At 44.7% G+C, this 20,546-nt stretch overlaps 2 protein-coding genes across 11 annotated transcripts in view; one reads left to right on the forward strand and one right to left on the reverse strand.

The window, feature by feature from the left end:
• CAP (Cbl-associated protein) overlaps positions 1 to 642 on the forward strand; it is a 1,014,121-nt gene extending 1,013,479 nt beyond the window's left edge. For both annotated transcript variants that reach the window (XM_075881096.1, XM_075881099.1), the window contains exon 28: positions 434 to 642. The gene's annotated coding sequence lies outside the window, so the exon portion shown is untranslated. The remainder of the gene's footprint in view (positions 1 to 433) is intronic.
• Positions 1 to 20,546, reverse strand: part of LOC119160728 (motile sperm domain-containing protein 1) — a 114,374-nt gene that overhangs the window by 992 nt on the left and 92,836 nt on the right. For 6 of the 9 annotated variants that reach the window (XM_075881115.1, XM_075881114.1, XM_075881118.1 and 3 more), the window contains one exon: positions 16,926 to 17,700. The exons of 2 other annotated variants lie outside the window; for them this stretch is intronic. In XM_075881115.1, coding sequence (XP_075737230.1) covers positions 17,552 to 17,700 — 149 coding nt within the window. In that variant the 3' untranslated portion in view covers positions 16,926 to 17,551. Of the gene's footprint in view, positions 1 to 16,925; positions 17,701 to 20,546 lie in introns of those variants that run through there. One more of the 9 variants, XR_012887798.1, reaches the window with a different exon arrangement.

Here is a 20,546-nt window from a genome sequence, read left to right on the forward strand (position 1 = left end):
AGTTGGCAAAACTTGCTTGGAAATTTCAAATGGAGCCAGTAAAAGAGCACCATTCTTTTTTTTATGCCATAGACTGCATGCACAGTGCCCATGGATTGAAAAGCAACATATTGGTAAGAACAAATGCGATAACTGCTACATGTCACCATAAAACAGGCGGCTAAAAGTAAGGTTGGTTCAGGTGTAAATGTATGAATCAAAACTATGTCGACATGACACACACTCAAGACGAAAGAAACGGAAATATGCATTAATTTCTTACCCCTAAAATTTCAATCTCTGAGGACAGCAAATATCGCATAATTATGGTGAATAAACTTTGCGAGTCAGCACTATGGTCCGAGTCCTTGTCTCTCGTCTTTTGCGCTGTTTTAAATGTGCAACTCAGGGTGAACTACAGATTTGATATTTCTAAATTCCTTGACTTTTCCAGGTTTTCCAAGACAAAAGCTGATTCCATGACCACCACATCCGCTTGGAAAACTGAACTAGAAACAAACCCTCGAGTGATAAAAAAAATCGGTGCTCTGTATAAAATAAGTATTTACCAGATGCACTCACAATGATCTGAGTGTGTGCGGTAAATGTGAAAAAGTATGTATATCTGGCAAAAATAAAACCCCCGAGATAGGCAGTCAGCAAGTCAGCTGTTTGATGTTCGAAAGAACCACAAAGCAAACACACCACTTAAAAGTAACCAAAGATGAAAGTTGGAAGGAGCCTGCGATGGTCCGACATCGCAGTCAAAGCTGTTAGGAAACATAGAAGTGGTGCCATCTCACAGCATCCGTGCAAAATGAGGACACGGGAGCCTGGCCGATTCTGTCACTGTAGTATTATCTAGTTTACTGTAATGGCTGTAGCCCACATCGCTTATGATGTGAATTGAATTAAAATAGATGGACGTGAACTACTGTAACTACTGACTCAACTATTTAGGATGTGGATTGAATTAGATCTGACTCTACCTGCATTACTGTATTTACTATTTATTTGTGTCCCCACCTAATTTGGGCACCTCTAAAATATAATTTTCTGCAAAAAAAATATTAACTACTATTAGTACAATGCTTTGACGACTAACGACAATGTTGCAAGAACAGAGCCGCACTGAAAAATTTTCTTTTTTTTTCCAATGAGCACATGCATGTTTATATTTTATGTCTCTGGGCTCCGACGCTTGAAGCTCAACGGAAGCCTTCGGACGGCTGCAATGAAAACTGGGGACAGCGTTTAAAATGCCGGCATTTGCATATGTGGAGGCAAGAAGGAATCTGTCAATGTGCAACAGCTACTTTGATTCCACAGACGAATCACGGATGTCGGCACGTTACCTTGATTTACGTACTCTTCTGTGTATGTCACATTAATCAGCAATAAGTGCGTAGCTGCGGACTTTTGCCGTTGCATCATCATCATCATCATCAATAATAATAATAATAATAATAATAATAATAATAAACCAGACGGCCTTCAAGCCGAGCCGAAATCTTGGCCTAGACAAACATGCATAAATTTACAAACATTAGTAATGTTTTGGTTTGAAAGTCAAATATGCCGTGCAATATCTACAGGTTTTCCCGCTCAATTTAATCCAAGCGCCAGCCAAATTAATCTAGGCGCCAGTCAATTTAATCCAGCCGCCACTGAAATTAATCCAACCGCCAGCCGATTTAATCCGGACGCCAGTGAATTTAATCCTGATGACATTGTGACTTCAAAACGACCCAGAATTTTCGGGAATGCGTGGAGTGAATAGCTTTGGAGTGAATTTAACAAGGAAAAGCCATGAATGAGTCACTAGTAACACAATGCGACTCGCGCGACTTTATCACGCCTATCACCCGCGTAAGCACTATTCACACCTTCGACATGCATATCAAAGGAAAAGCCGTCCACACAGTAATAACTTGATACTTATTAACCAGGCCAATGATCTCATCACGAGTGACTTAGGTGACGTCCTCACGCATATCACCCACGCATGCACTGTCTCAACCTTCCGTCATGCATATCAAATGAAACGTCTTTGAAAGGGCGGGATCTTGATACCTAAAACTCGGCCAAGTCACCTGATAACCAGTTCCTCAGGGGACGTCATCACAAATATCACCCGCACACGTAATTTACTCGCCTACCGACATGCATGCCAAACGAAACGTCTTTGAGAGAGCGATAACGTGTTACCTATGACTCGGCCAACTCACTTGATAACTTGTGATTTAGGTGACGTCATCACGCCTATCACCCACGCACGCAATGTCTAACCTGCCATCATGTATACCAAACGAAACGTCTTCGAGAGGCTAATAAATTGAACGCTGTCAATCGGTAGAGTGACATGATCACTAGTGGCTCGTGTGACGTCATCGCGTTTGACACCCACGCACGCAGCGTCTAACCTGAGTTCATACATATCAAACGAAACGTGTTTGAGAGAGTAATAACTTGAACTCTGTCACAAGGCCCAGTGACGTCATCACTAGTGACTGGCGTGACGTCATCTCGCCTAAGACTCACGCAAGCACTCTATAATGTGCCTTCATGCATATCAAACAAAACGTCTTTGAAAGGGCAATAACTTGAATGCTGGCACTAGGCCGCGTGACGTCATCACTAGTGACTCACGTGACGTCATTACGCCTATCACACGCACACGCAGTGTCCAAACCTGTCTTCATGCATATCAAACGAAATGTCTTTGAGAGAGTAATAACTTGAACGCTGTCAAAAGGCCCAGTGACGTCATCACTAGTGACTGGCGTGACGTCATCACGCCTATCACACACGCACGCAGTGTCCAAACCTGTCTTCATGCATATCGAACGAAATGTCTTTGAGAGAGTAATAACTTGAACGCTGTCACAAGGCTCAGTGACGTCATCACTAGTGACTGGCGTGACGTCATCACGCCTGACACCCACGCACGCAGTGTCCTAACCTGTCTTCATGCATATCAAACGAAATGTCTTTGAGAGAGTAATAACTTGAACGCTGTCACAAGGCTCAGTGACGTCATCACTAGTGACTGGCGTGACGTCATCATGCCCGACACCCACGCACGCAGTGTCCAAACCTCTCTTCATGCATATCAAACGAAATGTCTTTGAGAGAGTAATAACTTGAACGCTGTCACAAGGCCCAGTGACGTCATCACTAGTGACTGGCGTGACGTCATCACGCCTGACACCCACGCACGCGGTGTCCTAACCTGTCTTCATGCATATCAAACGAAATGTCTTTGAGAGAGTAATAACTTGAACGCTGTCACAAGGCCCAGTGACGTCATCACTAGTGACTGGCGTGACGTCATCATGCCTGACACCCACGCAAGCACTCTGTAACCTGCCTTCATGTATATCAAACGAAACGTCTTAGAGAGAGTCATAACTTGAATGCTCTCACTAGGCCTAGCGACGTGAATACTAGTGACTGGCGTGACGTCATCATGCCTGACACCCACGCAAGCACTCTGTAACCTGCCTTCATGTATATCAAACGAAACGTCTTCGAGAGAGTAATAACTTGAATGCTCTCACTAGGCCTAGCGACGTGAATACTAGTGACTCATGTGACGTCATCACGTCTATCACACACGCACGCGCTGTCCTAACCTGTTTTCATGCATATCGAACGAAACGTCTGTGAGAGAGCAATAATGTTATACTTATGACTCGGCCAACCGACTTGATCACTATTGACTCACGTGACGTTATCACGACTAACAGTCATGCAAGCACTCTCTAACGTGCTTTCATGAATATCAAACGAAACGTCATTGAGAGAACATTAACTTGAAGGCCGTTGCAGGCAGCGTATGCTAGTAAAAAACTAAGTTCTCGCGCTGCACAGCCGTTCACCAGCTAACCGGTATACGTAGGCACCAGATCGCGCGTTTCGAATTCAGTCAAAGGCGTCTTTACATGGCTTTTGTTTGACTTGACGCTTTTCTTGACTCGTGTAGATGCGATGGAAGCAACAGTACCTTCAAGCAGCAGTGTGGTACGACCCAACAACAGTGTCACATCGCTCGTTGAGGGCAGCGCTTCTCCTTCATTCAATAAATAGAAATAATGAAGTCGAAATAGCAATTAAGCATTTTACAACCATACTCAATTATGCAACATTCAACCGATACCCTCACCTCCCTGCGACACGTTTACTCCAGCTCGTCGTGTGGGTAGATGTACGCGTCTTTTTTGTTGCTTCTCGTGTTTCGTAGAATGCCTTGAAAATGCGGGCAGCCAGGCTGCAATACTGTGAACGGACAGGCGTTCTTCACTAAACAGGCACGCTTATTCCAAGCACACTAACCTATAAGAAACGGCGTGGCGTAGAATGTAGAAAGGAAGGCACGAGTCAGCCACAGCATTGAATGGCGCATCAGCAAATGGCCAGTTGCAAATAGCAATAGTATGTATCTCAAGTATGGGGACTGCCCTCTATTACAACGGATTTGTTTCACAGGATAACCAGATGAAATAATTGTTGAGCCGAAGGAGTGATAGACAAATGTTTTTGTAGCAAGCTTTGGAGCAGGCAGACCGTGCGTCTTATGCTTGATTAAGGATATACAGTGTTATGACTATAGCCGAATTATATGCAAACGCCTGTTTCATTTCTTGTGCTCATATCGTGTCATTTTGACACGTGAGCACAAATTAGAGGGCGAGGAGAGCTTTTATAGTGCTTTTATAGTGCCTATATATACCTATTTCGGGCGTTGTAGCCTCAATTCGTATAGGTGCCTGTAAATGTCTGTTTTCAAAATCGATGCCTATATAAACGCTATTTAACCTGAAATTTTGCTTTCAAGTACCACTGAGCCCGGTATTCATGTTACCGGGCAAAATATAGGTTTCGGGACACTGTGTGGTGCAAACTACTCTTTATTTCACGAGTTACGTTTAGAACTGTCAAACTCAGAAGGCATTTTAGCCAAGAGGGAGGTAGACAAGCCTCTACACATGTATACCATCCATGTCGCGTCGTCTGCTCAGCCTCTTTCCAGTGTGCGCTCAGATGCGTAGGGAGCAGGAGGTGCCTCTGTGCAGCGGCAGGAAGATGAAGAATGAATGCGAAACTGTTGAGAGTCATCAGGGGAAGTAAGGACGTAGAGTGCAGATAAAAAAAGCAATATCTATGTAGTTTTTGTTTTTTGTTTGTCAGTTACATGTGGTGCCTCACTGGGTCACCTGAAAATATTTACTTAGGCAGTGGAAAATGTTGCCTGCCCAATGAAAAGGTTTGTGTCACTAGAAATTTTAATTTGATCATTAGAAGCGGCGAAAGCATAATCTCAGGAGCTGAGCTTGAAACCTCCGCCACTAACTCTAAGAAGACTTCGTAAGTCCAATTCCTTCCCCGCTATTGGTATGAAATTCACTCGGAGCTGGAGCATCACACGACGTGCATGAGCACGTCGTGCGCGCGTAACCTACACTCGCATGAGATGCCCATGTCAGCCCGTGCGTACAAGCGGTGTTCTGCCTTCTCGATGTTCTTTTGTATTGTACTGCGAGTTTTTGTGGGATGGATCCCTATCTGCGCGCACGTTTGGAGAGGCTGGCTTGGATAACGTATGCTTACCCCGATACACAGCGTCATACCGCTGCATCGTCTGCTAGGGACGATACACCAAAACCACGCCCAGCGTTGTGAATGCTGGCCCCGACACAATGCGCAAACTGCGAGAACACCAACGCAAACAAAATGGAGGCACCTTAGTGTCGCGTCTCTCTCGATATGAAATTAAATAAATAAGGCGAATAGATTTCGCCTGTGTGTTCTAACATTTTTGTAAACTTTCATGCTTCTATTTAGGCAACAGTTTGTACAAATTACACACGTTGTCTCAAATAGTTCTCGCAGTGTCACGTACTACTTTGACATAGGCAGGACCATTCTATCACCTTCACCATGTTGGGGCGCACGCCCATGAGATGAAGGTGCACGCCCAGTCGTTGAAGACAGCCCAGTGGACCTTGTCGGCAATTGTCCAGTGGAGAAGGCCATTTGCTGACATGCAGGCTATAACATTTACATTCGCCCCCTTCGCACTAGTTGACAAACGGCATGCTGGAGCACCTCGTTTCGCCCTACCGAAACTGCTGGGCTGTCTTCAACGACTTTCTCGCAGAAGTTTCGAGTAAAGTTTCACAGCAGGAACCAGGAATACAGGCAGTGTTCCTGTTTGACAACGCACCAGCGCACCGCCGCGCCGAACAGGCTGTCCTCACGGCAAGCGACCACACAGTCAAGTGGCTACCGCCATACAGCCCTTTCTTCAATCCGATTGAGGAGCTTTTCTCAAAGTTCAAGGCAGGTGTAAAGGGATTCCTAAGCGAGCGGAGGGATGATCTCCTCACGACACCGGAAGGGATCTCCAAGAAAGAACATCGCCGTGCTCTGCTGGTTGAGGCCACGGGGCGCTCTATGCAGCACATCCAGCGTGTGGACTGTGCCGCTTATGATAGGCACAATTACACTTTTGTACAAGCTGCCCTCGACTGCCTTGATATGTAGAACACTGCTCAGCAGCACATCTATGGGTGCGTGTTTATGAAAATTGCTTTGCCTGTATAATAATAAATTTTGTTTCTCACGGACTTGCCCCAGTTCTCTTTCTAATGATCAAATTAAAATTTCTAGTGACACAAACCTTTTCAGTGGGCAGGCAACATTTTCCACTGCCTAAATAAATATTTTCAGGTGACCCAGTGAGGCACCACATGTAACTGACAAACAAAAAACAAAAACTACATAGATATTGCATTTTTTTATCTGCACTCTACTTCCTTACTTCCCCTGATGACTCTCAACAGTTTCGCATTCATTCTTCATCTTCCTGCCGCTGCACAGAGGCACCTCCTGCTCCCTACGCATCTGAGCGCACACTGGAAAGAGGCTGAGCAGACGACGCAACATGGATGGTATACATGTGTAGAGGCTAGTCTACCTCCCTCTTGGCTAAAATGCCTTCTGAGTTTGACAGTTCTAAACGTAACTCGTGAAATAAAGAGTAGTTTGCACCACACAGTGTCCCGAAACCTATATTTTGCCCGGTAACATGAATACCGGGCTCAGTGGTACTTGAAAGCAAAATTTCAGGTTAAATAGCGTTTATATAGGCATCGATTTTGAAAACAGACATTTACAGGCACCTATACGAATTGAGGCTACAACGCCCGAAATAGGTATATATAGGCACTATAAAAGCACTATAAAAGCTCTCCTCGCCCTCTAATTTGTGCTCACGTGTCAAAATGACACGATATGAGCACAAGAAACGAAACAGGCGTTTGCATATAATTCGGCTATAGTCATAACACTGTATATCCTTAATCAAGCATAAGACGCACGGTCTGCCTGCTCCAAAGCTTGCTACAAAAAGATTTGTCTACCACTCCTTCGGCTCAACAATTATTTCATCTGGTTATCCTGTGAAACAAATCCGTTCTAGTAGAGGGCAGTCCCCATACTTGAGATACATACTATTGCTATTTGCAACTGGCCATTTGCTGATGCGCCACTCAATGCTGTGGCTGACTCGTGCCTTCCTTTCTACATTCTACGCCACGCCGTTTCTTATAGGTTAGTGTGCTTGGAATAAGCGTGCCTGTTTAGTGTAGAACGCCTGTCCGTTCACAGTATTGCGGCCTGGCTGCCCGCATTTCCAAGGCATTCTACGAAACACGAGAAGCAACAAAAAAGACACGTACATCTACCCACACGACGAGCTGGAGTAAACGTGTCGCAGGGAGGTGAGGGTATCGGTTGAATGTTGCGTAATTGAGTATGGTTTGTAAAATGCTTAATTGTCATTTCGACTTCATTATTTCTATTTATTGAATGAAGGAGAAGCGCTGCCCTCAACGAGCGATGTGACACTGTTGTTGGGTTGTACCACACTGCTGCTTGAAGGTACTGTTGCTTCCATCGCATCTACACGAGTCAAGAAAAGCGTCAAGTCAAACAAAAGCCATGTAAAGACGCCTTTGACTGAATTCGAAACGCGCGATCTGGTGCCTACGTATACCGGTTAGCTGGTGAACGGCTGTGCAGCGCGAGAAGTTAGTTTTTTACTAGCAGATGCTGCCTGCAACGGCCTTCAAGTTAATGTTCTCTCAATGACGTTTTGTTTGATATTCATGAAAGCACGTTAGAGAGTGCTTGCATGACTGTTAGTCGTGATGACGTCACGTGAGTCAATAGTGATCAAGTCGGTTGGCCGAGTCATAAGTATAACAATATTGCTCTCTCACAAACGTTTCATTCGATATGCATGAAAACAGGTTAGGACAGCGCATGCGTGTGTGATAGACGTGATGACGTCACATGAGTCACTAGTATTCACGTCGCTAGGCCTAGTGAGAGCATTCAAGTTATTACTCACTCTAAGACGTTTCGTTTGATATACATGAAGGCAGGTTACAGAGTGCTTGCGTGGGTGTCAGGCATGATGACGTCACGCCAGTCACTAGTGATGACGTCACTGGGCCTTGTGACAGCGTTCAAGTTATTACTCTCTCTAAGAAGTTTCGTTTGATATACATGAAGGCAGGTTACAGAGTGCTTGCGTGGGTGTCAGGCATGATGACGTCACGCCTGTCACTAGTGATGACGTCACTGGGCCTTGTGACAGCGTTCAAGTTATTACTCTCTCAAAGACATTTCGTTTGATATGCATGAAGACAGGTTAGGACACCGCGTGCGTGGGTGTCAGGCATGATGACGTCACGCGAGTCACTAGTGATGACGCCACTGGGCCTTGTGACAGCGTTCAAGTTATTACTCTCTCAAAGACATTTCGTTTGATATGCATGAAGAGAGGTTTGGACACTGCGTGCGTGGGTGTCAGGCATGATGACGTCACGCCAGTCACTAGTGATGACGTCACTGGGCCTTGTGACAGCGTTCAAGTTATTACTCCGTCAAAGACATTTCGTTTGATATGCATGAAGACAGGTTTGGACACTGCGTGCGTGTGGGATAGGCGTGATGACGTCACGCCAGTCACTAGTGATGACGTCACTGGGCCTTGTGACAGCGTTCAAGTTTTTACTCTCTCAAAGACATTTCGTTTGATATGCATGAAGACAGGTTAGGACACCGCGTGCGTGGGTGTCAGGCGTGATGACGTCACGCCAGTCACTAGTGATGACGTCACTGGGCCTTGTGACAGCGTTCAAGTTATTACTCTCTCAAAGACATTTCGTTTGATAGGCATGAAGACAGGTTTGGACCCTGCGTGCGTGTGTGATAGGCGTGATGACGTCACGCCAGTCACTAGTGATGACGTCACTGGGCCTTGTGACAGCGTTTAAGTTATGACTCTCTCAAAGATATTTCGTTTGATATGCATGAAGACAGGTTTAGACACTGCGTGTGCGTGTGATAGGTGTAATGACGTCACGTGAGTCACTAGTGATGACGTCACGCGGCCTAGTGCCAGCATTCAAGTTATTGCCCTTTCAAAGACGTTTTGTTTGATATGCATGAAGGCACATTATAGAGTGCTTGCGTGAGTCTTAGGCGAGATGACGTCACGCCAGTCAGTAGTGATGACGTCACTGGGCCTTGTGACAGCGTTCAAGTTATTACTCTCTCAAACACGTTTCATTTGATATGTATGAACTCAGGTTAGACGCTGCGTGCGTGGGTGTCAAACGCGATGACGTCACACGAGTCACTAGTGATCACGTCACTCTGCCGATTGACAGCGTTCAATTTATTAGCCTCTCGAAGACGTTTCGTTTGGTATACATGATGGCAGGTTAGACATTGCGTGCGTGGGTGATAGGCGTGATGACGTCACCTAAATCACAAGTTATCAAGTCAGTTGGCCGAGTCATAGGTAACACGTTATTGCTCTCTCAAAGACGTTTCGTTTGGCATGCATGTCGGTAGGCGAGTAAATTACGTGTGCGGGTGATATTTGTGATGACGTCCCCTGAGGAACTGGTTGTCAGGTGACTTGGCCGAGTTTTAGGTATCAAGATCCCGCCCTTTCAAAGACGTTTCATTTGATATGCATGACGGAAGGTTGAGACAGTGCATGCGTGGGTGATATGCGTGAGGACGTCACCTAAGTCACTCGTGATGAGATCATTGGCCTGGTTAATAAGTATCAAGTTATTACTGTGTGGACGGCTTTTCCTTTGATATGCATGTCGAAGGTGTGAATAGTGCTTACGTGGGTGATAGGCGTGATAAAGTCGCGCGAGTCGCATTGTGTCACTAGTGACTCATTCATGGCTTTTCCCTGTTAAATTCACTCCAAAGCTATTCACTCCACGCATTCCCGAAAATTCTGGGTCGTTTTGAAGTCACAATGTCATCAGGATTAAATTGACTGGCGTCCGGATTAAATCGGCTGGCGGTTGGATTAATTTCAGTGGCACTTGGATTAAAATGAATGGCAACTGGATTAATTTCAGTGGCGGCTGGATTAAATTGACTGGCGCCTAGATTAATTTGGCTGGCATTTGGATTAAATTGAGCGGGAAAACCTGTAGAAGTAACACACATCAAAATAGTGCATGTACCAACGTGGAACCTAAGGAATGCTTTAGCCAATGTGAAGGACAAGTTGCCAAGAGGGATTTCCTTGGCCTTGTTTATGCCATAGGCTGCCACAATCGTGACAACCAGTACATCAGTGAAACTAGCAAGTTTAAGAAAAGAGTTGACCAACACAAATATGGCACCACGAAACAATGCGTGGCCTCGACTGCCCTCGCTGACTACGCCGAATCTATCGACCACCGATTAGACTGGTCAATTGCCTGTGTTCTGGACAAAGAAAAAAACACGCATCTTCCCACAGGGAGGAAGGGGGGGGGGTATTGCATGAATGTTACATAATTGGGTATGGTTTGGGAATGCTCAATTGTTATTTTGTCTTTAATATTCATATTTATTGAATGAAGGAGAAGCCTTGCCTTCAAGGAGTGATGGGACACTGATGTTGGGTTGTGCCCCACTACTGATTGAAGGTACTGTTGGTTCCATCGCATCTACTCGAGTCAAGCAAAGCGTCAAGTCAAGCGAAAGCCAGTAAAAAACGCCCTTGACTGAATTCTGAGCGCCCAAGCCAGAAGCTGATGCATGAGGTGCGAGCATGCGGCACGAGACAAAGTCGCAAGCATGCGCAGTAGGATGTAGACACCACCGCCAACACTTGATTTGCGAGCATGTGTGACTATAAAGTGTTTTGCATCGAAAATAAACTTGCATCATGCCTGCACCTGAAATCCAAATACAGACGACTGTAAATGACTGAACAGGAGTGATGGGATGCTTCTGACAATGTACACTCGCTGTTAACGTCACATATTTAGGCGTACTTAGGTACGATGTGCCTTTGTTATGGCGTTTTTTGTGAACAAGGCTCTCTCCCATATCAGGTGTCGAAACGTCGGGTAAACTTTCTGTTTCATGGGTCGGTGTATCCTTTTGCGTTTACACTGAGAAACGATGGTTATGCACTGTTTTTTTTTTTTACACCTCTTCTAGCAGCTCATTATGTAGTTGCAGTTGGAAGAGCGACATTGTAAGCTTTGATCAATGATAATGCTTAGTTTTGTGACGGTCGCACAGAACTGCTGTCAGTTTCCATGACCTGGCCAGGTTTTTCAGATATTCCCTGACTTTTCCAGAAGGGTCCAAATTCCCCGACTTTTCAGGTTGGTAGACACCCTGCAACTACAATGTGCTATTATGACATGCAGTTAGCACTCTATCATTCAAACTTGAATCATTCAAACTTGAGGAGACCCTGTAATATAGTTAAAATTATTAGCACATTCTGAAAAATACAACACTGGGCAAAGCACCAACTTCTGTTATGCTTACTGTATCTCAGGGCAATGAAAGGTCATTGACAACTCCGCATGGTTACCAGTCAAGTTTCTAGACGTTAGAAAAAAATTTTTGTGGCGCAAGGTGAAATACGGGAACAGGAAGGAATAGACAGAGAGGATAGAGCGTTACTAGCAACAACATCGCTAAAATTTTTTGGAAGTAGCATTGACGAATTTGGTGTAGTCAAGTTTTCTTCCGAGTCTGGTGTGTCCACTCAATTTTATTACGTTGTTGGAATTTCATCTTGCCTCGACGTTCATCAAATGAAACAATGATATTTTTTTGAAAAAAAAATGGGCATCTGTATTGCTTCTTGTAATGAGCCTGTCTTGAGCCATCTTTTCCTGGCAGAACTTGGTATAATTGTGTTTCGGTATGTAGATGACTTTATTATTTTTATTGACAGCTCGCGAGAAAACTTCAAAAGTGAGAGTACCGATGTGTTGAATGTGTTTCGCGATAGTCCTAAGCCCCTTGAAGTGACAGTGGAATGGCCTAGTAACGAACGGATTAGGTTTTCTTAAATTTACGTCTTCATTGTTCTGACAACCAACTCTGCTAGTTGTCAGAACAATCATCCACGTGCTCAGAAAGCTTTACTCCCATTTCGTTCGGGTCATTCCAAACTAACCAAAGGGGCATCATGATAACATGCTTCAAGAACGCATTGAACAAGACATGACGTTTTAGGTATCCCTAACATGCACACTGCATATGATCAACTGCCAAGGAAGTACTTTTGGCATTTATACCACGAAAAACACTACTGTGCGGAATATAGATGACCTACAAATTAGGCCTCTTAGGGCGATACTAGCAATCTATTTAATACCTGCTCATCTATCTGACTCTTCCCAGAAAAAATGACAAGCTAGAGACAAATCTGGTGACAGAAAACCGTTTCCTTTCAACTATCATCCCATTTCTGTAGTTCCTGTTACAGTCGACTCTCGTTAATACAAAGTTCACGGGGACCACGAAAAACTTCGAATTAAGCAGAATTCCAATTAACCACAATGAACGAAAAATACATTTATTTCAAAGCAGTTTATGAGAAAAAAACCTGTGATTGCCGTTTGCTTCTGTTTGCTGAATCTTGCAGCAGAAAGCAAGTCCAGCAGGCTGTATATGTGCCCGAGTGCTTCCTCGGCGTTGCTCTCAGCAGTGAAAAACCGCTGCGCGAGGGCAAGGCCTGCGGCTACATTAGCAGCCCGGGGTAGTGACTCACTTGCGGTGGCGGCGGCGTCAACCTCAGTTTCGTGACTAGGCTTGCTGGGCCGAACCATCTCCACGATCTCAGTGTCCGACAGTGCACCGCACGTTTCTACCGAACTGTCAGTGGCAATGTACTCCTCGAAAGGGACGTCGCCGAGAGCTGGCAGGAGACCATCAACGTCAAGCTCAGTTGTGTCTTCTTCCCCCATTGTACAAGACGCATCTTCATCAGCACCACTTGGAATGAAGCCGCACGCCCTAAAGCAGTTCGCAATGGTTTCATCCTTTACGCGACCCCACGCTCGCGCCAGCATATGGATAGCACTGAGAAGGCTCACCTCATACTGATTTGCATTGTCCATACACAACAGCATCCGCTCAAGAAGATGCTTCCTGTACAGTGCTTTCACGTTTTTTGATGATCCCCTAGTCCAGTGGTTGTAACACCGATGTAGAGTTCGCTGGCAGGTAGGCGACACGTATTGCACTCAAGGGCGGCACATTCATGTGTGCACTGCACTGTTTCACAAGGAGCAATACATTGTGTTAAGATAATGCGAGCTTGCGATCCAATTTTGTCAGCTAATCCTTGAATAGGTCTGCGGTCATCCACGCGGCAAGGTTCCTTTTGGCGCTGCATAAATTAGTTGCCAGACTTTGGGGTGGTTGTTGCCAGACTGCCGCTAAATTTGGCTGAAAATTTTTTTTTGTAGTTGTGGCTTTTTTGTAAGAGTTTGGTGCCATCCGCGGTGCATTTCACGAGTTCATGAGCGACGCTGGCCATTTTAATTAACGGAATGAACCGAGTCTAGCAGAAGTCGAGCGTGGTGCTGCTGTGCAAATAAGAGGCCGTTTTAATTAACAGAATGAACAGTGCATTACAGAATTCGTTTTAATTAATGTAATGAACCGAGCTTAGCAGAAGTCGAGCGTTGCGCCGCGGTGCAATTAAGAGTGTAGTGTAGTGAGACATATTATGCCATTTTATTCTTATGTACCCACCCTATTGTTTTATACTGCACTCTTGAGCTGAGAGACAATTTGTGCTTATTGTGAGTGGGGCCCCGTAAGCGACGGCGGCTCGTCGGTCGGGTCCCATTTACAGGTACACGCAAGTCGCGCTTCATTCGCTCCATCTGCTTCGATAAAGCAGCCTTCCAGGCGTACATAGCTTTAGCATATCCGACGTACCCCAATTAAGCAGCCTTGGAATGCTTATTCATTACATGTATATACGAGTCCGAACGATGTCTTGTGCTGACACATCTAGGGGAAGCGTAGCGTCCCCCGTCGTTGCGCGCGGTTGACGCGACTCGGATCAACTGAGAGAAAAAAAAAGTAAGGGGGGAGGGGGGCAGCGCATCACCTCCTGCGACTCTATAAGTTTTCCCCGTCATCCCTAATACTGAGACGCAAAATCTTAATTGCACAGCTGCGCACACAGCAAGAGAACGCGCCCCAACTTCTGCTAGGCGTGGTTCATTCCGCTAATTAAATTGGCCTCTTAATTGCACAGCAGCACCGTGCTCGACTACTGCTAGGCGCAGTTCATTCCGTTAATTAAAACGGCCAGCGTCGCTTGTTCGCGAAATGCACCGCGGATGGCACCAAATTCTCACTGAAAAGCCACAACTACAAAAAAAATTAAAAATTTTGCAAGCAAATTTAGCGGCAGTCTGGCAACACTGACCTTCCCAGTCTGGCAACCACTTATGCAACGCCAAAAGGAACCTTGCCTATCCACGCTTTCCTGTGAGACGCGTAGTCGACAGGCAGCGTTTTCTCACCCTTGAAACATCTAGGCTTAGCAGCTTTGCCTATCACGAGCAGGCGACATCGCTCAGTGCCTGTCATGTTCGCCGCTATCAGCACCGACACTCTTTCTTTGCTACGCTTCCCTCCAGCACAGTCATCGTTCTTAAAGGTCAGCGTCTTCTCGGGCAACATTCTGTAAAAAAGTGCTGTCTCGTCGGCATTGAAGATATCTTCCGGCCGGTATACTCCCAAGTATTTGCAAAGCTGATTTTCCCTCCACAAATCACATGTTTCAGCGTTGACGGCAGCCCACAGAACACCTACCACTTTTTCCCCCGATAACCCTTTTAAACACCATATTGCGGCGCTGCTTGAACCGTGTGAGCCACCCATCGGACGAACCAAAGTTCTCGATGCCTAGCATGATTGCAAGCGATGACGCTTTCGCTGCAACGATATCGCCGCTGAGATAAAGTCTGTTGCTTCGAGCGTCCCGAATCCAGGTGAGCAGCGCTTGCTCTAACTCCGGGTGGGCGCCGGTGCGCATTCTCTTGCGAGACATCTTGAACTGGTCATTTTCGAATGCGTCCAGTACCGAGCGCTTGTTTGGCAAGGTTCTTTTTGGCGTTGCGTAAATGGTTGCCAGACTGGGAGGGTCAGTGTTGCCAGACTGCCGCTAAATTTGACTGCAAAATTTTTTTTCTTGTAGTTGTGGCTAATTTGTGAGAATTTGGTGCCATCCGCGGTGCATTTCGCGAACGAGCGACGCTGGCCATTTTAATTAACGGAATGAACCGTGCCTAGCAGAAGTCGAGCGCGGCGCTGCTGTGCAATTTAGAGGCCGTTTTAATTAACGGAATGAACCACTCCTAGCAGAAGTGTGGTTCATTTCGATAATTAAATTGGCCTCCTAATTGCACGGCAGCGCCATGCTCGACTTCTGCTAGGCTCGGTTCATTCCGTTAATTAAAACGAATTCTGTAATGCACGGTTCATTCCGTTAATTAAATTGGCCTCCAAATTGCACGGCAGCGCCACGATATACTTCTGCTCGGCTCGGTTAATTCCGTTAATTAAAACAAATTCTGTAATGTGCAGTTCATTCTGATAATTAAAACAGAATTAAAACGGCCTCTTAATTGCACGGCAACACCACGCTCAACTTCTGCTAGGCGCGGTTCATTCCGCTAATTAAAACGGCCAGCGTCGCTCATGCACTCGCGAAATGCACCGCGGATGGCACCAAACTCTTACGGAGAAGCCACAACTACAGAAAAAAAATTTTCAGCCAAATTTAGCGGCAGTCTGGCAACACTGACCCTCCCAGTCTGGCAACTACTTATGCAACGTCAAAAGGAACCTTGCCGCTTGTTCCTCAGGATGATAGACAGGGTATTAGGCTTGATGCCGTATTTCTGCACAATATTTTGCTTGGCAGTGCCTCCTTGTTCAACTTCTTTGACAATTTTGTCTTCCGTTGCCAAGTCAAGCGCCTGATAAGGCCCGCAAGTTGCCATAGTAAATGCACGTGGAGCTTCGTCGCACGTGGAAACACCGAATCACAGAACACGATCAACAATGAGGCCCCGGAACCGGAACCGCCAGAGCAGCCGCTTCGTGATCTGGGGCGCTGCATGCAACTGCGATGCCATCAGCTGACGCTTTGAGCTGCAGCGCTGTGGTCAACTGCCATGCCCTTAGGTGCCGGTCGGACACGCATTGTTGTTTAGCACTTCGAAAATAGAAAATTTAAGAAACATTACGATTTCCTCCGGGAATTCGATTGAAAATAAATTCGAATTAGCCGAAATTTCAGACCTCTAGCTTCCAATTACCGAGAATTTCTTTCTGTTAAACTGCATGCAAAACTGACGGGACCCCCCACTCCATTTACAATTAACCAATAATTTCAATTAAGCGACTTCGAATTATCGGGAGTCGACTGTATATCAAAATGGTTAGAAAAAATATCGGCAAGTTAGTATCTCCTTTTGTGAGAAGTATTCTATATTATCTCCACATTAATTCGGCTTCAGATGGTATATGACCACAGAACTGGCTCTGCTCATACAAAAAGAACTCGTACTTAATTCATTTGAAAGTAAACTGTCCACTTTGGTCATTATTATTGACTATTATAAAGCACTGGATAGAATTAAACCAAAATACTCTATGTAAAATTACGTCATTACAGTTTTCAGAGAATGCCACTAGATTTTCTGAGCCCATACATATCACGAAAAAAGCAGTCTGTAATTATAAATGATAGCCAATGCGTCCTAATAACCATTACATCACGTGTGCTTCAGGGCAGCATACTAGGGCCTCTACTGTTCAATGTTTACATCAACATAACAGGAATCAACAACTAGGCGGATGTTGTAACTTATGCAGGCAACACTGAAATATTTTTTCATGGCAATGATTTGCATGAGCTTGTAAACACAGCCAATGACATTCTTAGGGACATCTTCATATGGAGTACTGTCAATTATTTAACGATCGGTACAAGTTGAGGTTGTCAATGAAGTTCATTCTTTAGGAGCAATTTTTAATCACAATCTTGACTAGGAGCAACACATAGATGAACTAAAAATATCACAAGGATTTGCAGCATATTGTCACTGAGTCATGACGCTGACAATAGTAGAGACGACTTGTACAAATGAAAAGTGTTTATTTAATTGGCCAAACTTGAGGCCACGAGAAAGAAAAGTCAGATCACAGCAAAACACTGGCAGTGATAGCGGCGGGCAGAGCGGCGGCCGTCGATCAACTGACAAGCGGCAAAGCGTGTTGGCATCATACACTTGCCATCGAACATTCTAGCGTTACCGCTAGCGGCGACGTAGGTTCCAGAATAATCTGAAAGGTTCACGAAGAGGGCGTAATCTTAACAAAACGATCTACTATAGCCTCGCAACTTCTCTAACACCGTAGGCACGGTTTGCGCTGAACATAGCGTAATGGGGCGATAACAAAACTTGAAAAAAGGAAAGTTTCAATATTCTGTAAATTTGGACAAATTATTCCAGGAAAAATCAAACCTTTACTATGTAATGTGTTATTTTCATCTCACAAATTATTTTAGTTTAGAGTCTGGAGACGCATCTAAAGAAAATAGAAACAATGTTTTTGTAGCAGAAAAAAGCGATTTGTCATATTGCAAGCATGCGACAAAATACATACAAGTGATTTATTCAGAGAATACAACATTTTACTGATTGATCAAATACACAGCTTTAGTTCCAATATGCAATGCAGGCTATCCAACAATGCTTGTTTTTTAAAACTGTGCAATGTTAGAAAAACTACACAACCTCATGATTTGGGAATGCTTGTTATTTTGTCTTTAATATTGTTACGGGAGGGTACACAGAGAAACGAGGTTACAGCTAAGATATATTTCGCCAAGCCTAAGCCGAGATGGCAAGCCAGAGCGTGCCCCACATCCCAGAATCACGTCGTCTTTCTCGCTGTCTGTCTTGATTCTTCAGCGTGATGTAGTCTCGTAACAATATTCATATTTATTGAATGAAGGAGAAGCGTTGCCTTCAAGGAGTGGTGGGACACTGATGTTGGGTTGTGCCCCACTACTGATAGAAGGTACTGTTGGTTCCATTGCACCTACTCAAGTCAAGCGAAGCGTCAAGTCTGTTGCATCAGGCAACCGCCTTCCTGATTTGTACCTTATTCGTGAACTAATCATGGTTGACTTGAATACTGCATTCCACAATTGTTTTAACATGTTTGAAAATGAAAATATTGCTTTCTTCAGTATGCCCCAAGAGAACTTAAAAAGCTCCAGATTCAAGACGGCAGCATGTACTTTAGTTCGACTTGTCCATCTAAAGCACTGTGAGTAAAAGAAACAGTCGTACAATATGGCTTGTCTGTGTATGGTGTCTTCCTACATTGTTGCTTTGTTTCTTTTTTTTACTTTTTTTTTTTTTAGGAGTGAGACATGCAACCATTCAGGTGTTTGTACTATACCAGTCCAAATCTTACGTTTTTGGAATTTGATATTGTCTGTTTTTAATAATATTTTTGCTGTATTTGGGAGCCGTTTGGCAAGGCATGAGTTGTCATGACTGACTGTTTTTTTTGCATAAAAATTATTATTTTTTCTTTTCATTTTCTATATAATCATTTTCATGTAAACCTGAAACTTTGATGTAATGAACTGTGTGTTTTTTTTTTTTTTCAATTCTTGGAAGTTTGCAGATCAATGTCCACATGTTTTCATATATGTGAACTGTAGATTTTCTATGCCAAGAAAAAAGGTACCGGTCTCGCCAAGCTGCTAACACAGCGGCCTCTTGCTTTTATCCTTGCATTTTTTTCCCACAAGTTCAAAAAAAAAAAAGCTGAATAAAATTGAATTTGAATGCGAGTTTTATAACATTAACTTGTGTGCCAGGCCTGAGTCGATGACTACTCAAGGGAGAGGAATGCCCACGTCTTCAAAGAACATGAAAAAACGTGGTGAGGGTTTCACTTGAGCAGCGATTGTCCTCAAGGAGAATGAATAAATGCGGGGAGGGAGCGGGGTTACTAGCAACCATAAACTCTTTATAATCACTAGTGGCAAAAACGTGCATGAAAGGCTGTGCACGGCGAGCGATGCTGTCACGAGAGGCAAGAATCACAAAAGGCGGCAGCAATGCGTGAATGCATCCGAGGATCGATTTTCGTAGCACGACGCAAAATGAGAACCAATCAAAAGTAGGTAAGCCGCACATTTGTGATGCAGCTATCTGCACATAAAAAATTATAATGCATGGCCTGAGAGACTGAACAATCCCATGCACCGTAAAATCTCGCAGGCCATGCCAGAACAATAGGTTTTTGTCAAAGCAGGTGGCCACACTTCGTTGCAGGGCTTGGTCGACCCATGCCATTGCATGGGGAATGTTCGAGAGGAGCGATTAACGAGAGAGCAGACAAAGCAGATATTGGAAGCACGGAATGAGTATTTAATCATGAACAGGGCATGGGCTTACCAAGAAGTGTCGAACATAACAAGACAACTCAAGGCTCCTGGCATCGTAGTTGCATTCTGGAAAATGCAAATGAGAACACAAACACTCAAACCTGCCTCACGCGATAACGGGTGCAATTTCGAGCTATAGTGGTCTTCATATCCACTCTTCTTATTAGCATTGGTCAGCTGCCAGTTCCTATAAGGTGACATACTGTGCGACGTCAAAAAGGCAGATGTTTTCCACACTCACCGACATGGCTACAAGGGAGTGGACTATCACTCCCATGTCTTAAATGCACATCCGTGGCTGACTGATGAATCAGACAGCTACAATTCAGACATGCTCGGTAATTTGGACTGCCGCATGGCACCGCCGATAGCCCCATGAAAGTAATGTGTAAAGACGACGAATATTTCAGACAGCTGCCAGTTCTGCATTCGATAATTCGGACTATGCACGCCGAATAGGCAGCCATAACCTCCTCCGGTACCCATACCAAGCAAAGTATGACCTCAGAGATGAAAAACAAAAGCTGATGATGATGATGATGATGTTTGATGTTTTGTGGCGCAAGGGCCATTTCACGGCCAAGGAGCCCCAGTTCATCTAACTAAAAATATGGACAATGATTGTGACAAGCGGCTGTATAAGGGCCATAAAATTCCTCGTGGTAAGGCGGGTAAAACCATACAAGTAATAAAATCATGACCGTGCCGTGAAAGGTGT

The sequence above is a fragment of the Rhipicephalus microplus genome, chromosome X, assembly GCF_043290135.1.
Source record: "Rhipicephalus microplus isolate Deutch F79 chromosome X, USDA_Rmic, whole genome shotgun sequence".
NCBI classification, from domain to species: Eukaryota; Metazoa; Arthropoda; class Arachnida; order Ixodida; family Ixodidae; genus Rhipicephalus; species Rhipicephalus microplus.